Source organism: Eschscholzia californica, unplaced genomic scaffold, assembly GCF_041429995.1.
Source record: "Eschscholzia californica isolate CP2 unplaced genomic scaffold, dmEscCali1.0.p SCAF_3, whole genome shotgun sequence".
NCBI classification, from domain to species: Eukaryota; Viridiplantae; Streptophyta; class Magnoliopsida; order Ranunculales; family Papaveraceae; genus Eschscholzia; species Eschscholzia californica.
Genome location: NW_028238420.1, coordinates 32,897,167 through 32,903,166, shown reverse-complemented (window position 1 = coordinate 32,903,166; position 6,000 = coordinate 32,897,167). Strand labels below are relative to the sequence as shown.

Sequence of the window (6,000 nt, the reverse complement as noted above, 5' to 3'; positions counted from 1 at the left end):
TTTTTAATACATTGATCAATTTTTGTTCTGTTTTAGGCTTTATATCCGTTCCCGTCCGACCGATGTCCCGCAAAATAAAAACGGTCATAGACGGGCTTTTTCACCAAGTGATTTTCGTTTAGTCCGACTGTCCGAGCGGTCAATGGTAATATGTGTCCGTTCCGCCCGGACCGGGAGACTAGTTGTCAGCGGGTTGCCCGTCCAGTCCGATTCCCACCCCTCACCACGACCAATCCTTAAACAATGATTTCTTCAAAACATATACTAGTTTTTTTTTTTTGTTGAACTTACTAGTTTTTTTTGTTGAATCATGTCTCCAAGTGAGCTATGGCTGCGCTCCACTGCAAAAAGAATGACTCAATAGCTTCTTAAACCTTCCCAAAACCCCTACTAAGTTTGAAACTTCCTTCTCCTGATAATCATGGCATCTCTTCCTCGCATTCTCTACCGCGGCTTCTGCAATTCCATCTCTCAAACAATACCTTCTTCCTCTTCCCCATCTCTAAAGACCACTACAAACGATCTCTTCGAAGAACGAAACCTCAAAAAACTAGTTGACAAGTTCAAGATTTCCTCAGAAAGCAATAGATTTCGCAATAAACACAGAGTTTACGAGGTAACAGTCCGTCGTCTTGCCTCTGCAAAACGATTCTCATTAGTTGAAGAAATCCTCGAACACCAGAAGAAATACAAAGACATCACAAAAGAAGGTTTCGCAATCAGACTCATTTCTCTTTATGGCAAATCAGGTATGTTAGATCATGCCTTCAAGATGTTCGACGAATTGCCTGACTTAAACTGCACTCGAACTGTTAAATCATTTAATGCCCTCCTTAGTGCTTGTATTGATTCAGAAAATTTTGATAAGACAGTGGAACTTTTTCGTGAATTACCATCGAAGTTGTCGATAACCCCGGATGTTTATTCCTATAATATCATAATTCAAGCTTTTTGTGATATGGGTTCTTTAGATACTGCACTTTTAATGTTAGATGAGATGGAAAAGAATGAGTTAAACCCTAATTTGATTACGTTTCGTATGCTTATGCATGGGTTTTATGGTGGTGGTCGTTTATCGGATGGAGATATCATTTGGGATAGGATGGAAAAGAGCAATCTTGTTCCTGATATTAGGTGTTTCAATGCAAAATTGAAAGGGTTGGTTCTTGTGGGGAAAATTTCGGAGGCAGTTAAGTTAGTTGAAGAAGAGTTATCTGCAAAAGAAGTTAAACCAGATGTATATACTTTTAACTATTTGATTGAAGGTTTCTGTAAAGATGGGAAATTGGAGGAAGCTAGGAGGATCTTTGATGAACTATTGAAAAATGAATGCATCCCGAATCGATCAACTATAGAAACACTTGTTCCTTCTCTTTGTGAGAGAGGGGAATTTGAAATGGCTCTCAAATTGTGCATGGATGGTTTGAATCGTCGATGCTTTGTTGATGCTCGGATGTTGCAGACTGTGGTTGATGGGTTGGTAATGGAGTCTAAGATTGAGGAAGCAAAGAAGCTCGTGGAGCTTGGAAGGTTGAAGAATTATAGTCGCTCAAGCTTGAAAATGCCTTCTAATGTGGAGACGGTGAAACTGTTGGCTTGATCATGTTGTGATTCTCTAAGTGCAATTGAATTTATCACTTTCTATTGCTACAGGAGCTGAACAAGGTGGGAAAACTGATTGTATTAGTGAATTTACATTGTTAACTTGTCACTTTTGAGGTGGAAAGATGGTTGAGGTAGAGGAAGTTGGGTGTTTTTCCATCTAAATTTAATTTACTCAAACAACAAACAGCTTACTTTATTTTCTATCTTCCATAAGCAAAATCGGTTGTGGCTAATGGCTATGTTTATTCATCATTTAGGAGTAGGCAATCGATACAGGGCCGGCCCTGACTTTCGAGTGGCCCGAAGCGAGTTAAGGAAATGTGCCCCCTATATTATATGCAAAAGAAAAGTCTGTAGGCACCTCCTATTTCCGCTAAAAGAGTCACCTATGATCCTTTGACCACGATAAATATGGCTTGCCCAATAAATTCAGCGAAATCATAAAAAAAATTCGTTTGACTAGTTTGATTAAGTACGAATAAATCAAGTGTTTTACGCTTACTACCTTCTTCCCTAGTTTTGTTGGAATATCTTTGTCATCGTAAAGGTTTTCTCTTGTCTTCTCTTTATCTCTTCCTCTTTCTTTCTCTCTATCTCGTCCTCTTTCTTTCTTTCTTTCTGTCACAACTTCTTAGTACATGTACTATGTATATATAAGATTATTTTGCCAAAACATCATCGGTCAATTTCTTTTTTGCCTCCATCAAATTTTCTACGGTTCAATTATATGTGAAAGTTCTCTCGAGTTCACGCATAGTAAGATTTACAAAAGCTCGTACTTATGTAACATTTTACAAGTTGCAGAAGTTTACACATAGTGCACGAGTTTTGCTCGAGAAGTAGTATTCTAAAAAGTATTTACACGTACTTTTAACCGAGACAAACATGAAATCGATCCGGTTTCTTATATATATATATATATATATATATATATATATATATATATATATGTGTGTGTGTGTGGGTGTGTGTAAGAAATCGTAAACATCTAGACTATTTTCATTAAACTTGTGTGAGAGAAATTTTACAGTATCTTTTGGAACTATGCAGTCCATCAAAGTTTAATTAATGATATCCCAATTCATTGGAAGGTTCATGACTTAATTAATGGATTTTTTTTCATTTCAAGTAGGTCAGCTAACACTTATGTTTGAGTGAGTAATTTTTAGACATAAAATGGTTTAAAGCAGAAAGAAATTATACGGAAGGAAATGGCTTAAAAAGAAACGGTACAAAAGAAAAACGAAATCTATAGTTAGAGTTAGCGGATAGAATTAGGATTTTGCGACCAAATTTGATTGCTAGACAAATATGGGGGTCAAAGTTCGTCGTGAGCCACAATTTGGGGTTTAACTAATATTAATCCTCTTAACAGAGGTGTAGCTTGGAAGTTAGTGTGTACCCCAATTCAAAGAACTAGGAAGTAGGGTCTTATGGTGCGGGGGTTTTAATGGCCCCTTTTACTGTCCAATTTGTTACTGGGCCCAGTTTGATTTAAAAAAAATTCAGGCACCCCCAACTTCATAAGCTAAATGTGGCCCTTATGTTTGGTGTGGGCCAGGGCCGGCTCTGAATCGATACATGGTTAGGTAGGGTCTCTCAGTTAAACAAAGTCCACGGTTGAATTTCACGTACACCAGGAGGAGTCCAAGTCCAGTCGTCCTCTCCCCCTACTAGGGGTTGTTGATAGAGGTAAGCTATACAGGCGCCCCCTCTCCATCTGATTTGGGCACAATATCGGCTACAAGGGAAAGCCTAGACCTTCCATTTTGTACACAATGACCTTCTAGAATTGGGTTTTGTGGAAACGGGTCTACTTATACTCACCTTGTTTGGAAGGAAATTTTATATAGACTTGAGCATCTGCATTGCAAAATTCAAAAAAAATCTCTATTCATCCTATGTGTCAAGTTTCAATTGAGATTTTCACTCCTAGGTGGCGTTAATAGAGATTCTTAATCTTTTTGTCTCTAATGCAAAACTCTAAGTTTATTTTATTTACTTATGTGACATAGTTATTTTTGTAAATAAATAATTAGTTATTTTAGAAAATATAGAAGACTCGATTTCTATTGGTTGAAAATCAAATATTGATGAGTTGGACAATTAGAGATATCTCAAGAGGACACTCTATCTAAAGTGTCTTCTTGAGATATCTCTATTCCACCCTCGACACGTTATTTTAGAGATCCAAATAGAGTGTTGCATTGGAGAGGATTTTTAATCAAAAACTCAAAAAATCCTAGGTGGCACTCGGAGTTTCTAAGATCGAGTGTTGCATTGGAGATGCTCACCCTTTCTACGGATCACGATCCCGGATATTCCCACTCACTACTTACACCTAATTTTACCCTCGTAGTTCGCATTTCTAATATACACATTCTTCGTCTTCACCACTACTACCTCCAGTCAACACCACTACCTTCAACAAACACCACGATCATATGTTTTTATCTCACTCTCAATTTTATTTTCATCTTCCTAAAAACCAAGTAAAAAAATTCTCAATTTTTATCTCTAAATCACTCACATTCATCTCCATCACCACCTAATCTCTCTCTTCTCTTTGTTTATCAATGAGAAGGTCCTCAAACAAAAATTAAAAGAATTTCCTATGTTTATTTATGAACAAATTTCCTTCGTCTGCGAAGAGGATTCGATCCCCTTCTTAGTCGAATGGGTTTCAGCGAAGAGAAAATAGCGAAGAAGGAAGAGAGAGATAGTGGTGGTGATGGTGACCGTCGAAGTAGGGATGTGAGTAAAAAATTACATACCTTGATCAAAGTAAATTGACTAAGCCAAGGGAGATGTGAGATGGGTAGAGTTGGAGTAAGTGTGTATAAAGTTTCCCATCATGTTTGGGCTTTGAAGCTCATTTTAGTGATGGACTTTTACATGGTCGGTGGCCCTTGTACCAAGTCACTGTATATAGACAAATTTTATACACGTGTTTTTACTATTCACAGTGCTTTTTACTATTCACACGGTGAGTCACAAAACCACCCAAATTCATTTCTTCTATTCACCTTCTTATCCAATTTTGGTTAGCAACTAACTGAGATTTAGGACCTTGCTAGAAATCATACTTTTCTTCCTCTCAAAATTCGTATGTCTCTCTCCATTTACAGTTTTTCTTCTCTCTCTAAAGTTTCAGGTCAGATTCTCTAACGGGGTTTCAACAGGTTGGAGTTGGAGTTTGAGGGGGTCCTGCGACTGCAGTAGCACTTCCTCCCCCCACCACACCCCACCCCAATCGAAAAACTTGTCAAGGGTTCCGAGGTCCTTTTTTTTTTTTGTGGAAAATGACTTGTTGGGGTGAAAGTTACCAAAATTTTATATGTAATAATAGGTAAAGTTTGAAATAATATCAATAATTATCAATAAGGTCATTTTCTTTTATTTTCATTTCCAAAATAACCCCACCCTCTAAAATAGTTATCTCTACAAAAAAAGAATCACAAATTTCGTTTCTTCTTCTTCATCTTTCTCCGATTCTTCTGCAGTTCTTCTTCTTCGATGCATCTTGTTCTTCAACTTCTTCTTCTTGATTCGACAAAACTTAAGTTCAGGTTCGTTTATGATGTTGATGATACAAACCCAAAACGAAGCCCAAAATTTGGTGACGAACAAGGGCTATGTACATGAAAGCTTGTGGGAAGCTAAATTTAGCTTTTTTGGTGTTCAAATTCATGACCAGACAGTGAAAACTGGTTTAAATGATGAAGTTTATACAGCTACAACTCTTATAGGTATGTACATGAAAGTTAATCTTTTAAAGAATGGTCAAAGTTAATCTTTTAAATAATGGTCTTAAGTTGTTTGGTAAAATGCCTGAAAGAAATGTTGCTTCTGTCGATGCTGTAATTTCTGGGTTATCACAAAATGCGCGTTGTAGAGATGCTTTTTAGTATTTAATTACTTAGGAGTTGTAGGGTTTCTACAAAGTTTGGTTACGTTAGCTAGTGTTTTACCCGCGTATCGGAGGGGGTGCAATTACATGGCTGTGTGGTGAAATTGGGAGTTGAGATGGATATTTATGTTGCTACTTCTGTACTTACTATGTAATTGAATTTTCAGGAAATGGTTTCATCTCTGAGATTATTCGAGCTGGTTGGAGATAAGAGTGTAGTGAGCTATAACGCCTTGATTTCAGGGCTTCTGCAAAATGGGTTGCCTCGTTCGATATTGAATTTGTTTAAGGAAATGAAAGAGTGCTTGGATGAAAAACCTACTTTAGTAACATGGGTTTCAGCTATAACTTTATAGAAACCGGAACCCCATACTCATGACAAACACTGCCAAGTTTTAAGTCGTTTCCCCTTAAAAATGAGATGAGATCCCTATGGCTGCTCTTTGTGATACTTATATAGAGAAGAAGAAGCAAACAGTGACAGC

At 37.3% G+C, this 6,000-nt stretch overlaps 1 protein-coding gene across 1 annotated transcript; it reads left to right on the top strand.

Annotated features, from left to right (window-relative positions):
* Positions 1–272: 272 nt before the first annotated feature.
* Positions 273–1,838, top strand: LOC147549645 (uncharacterized). Its single transcript, XM_086672384.1, has one exon. The coding sequence runs from the start codon at positions 422–424 to the stop codon at positions 1,598–1,600; it is 1,179 nt and encodes a 392-aa protein (XP_086528510.1). The 5' UTR covers positions 273–421; the 3' UTR covers positions 1,601–1,838.
* The last annotated feature ends 4,162 nt before the right edge of the window (positions 1,839–6,000 follow it).

Bases quoted from the DNA above. Each gene is read 5' to 3' on its own strand.
- LOC147549645 (XM_086672384.1), top strand. From the start codon at position 422: ATGGCATCTCTTCCTCGCATTCTCTACCGCGGCTTCTGCAATTCCATC.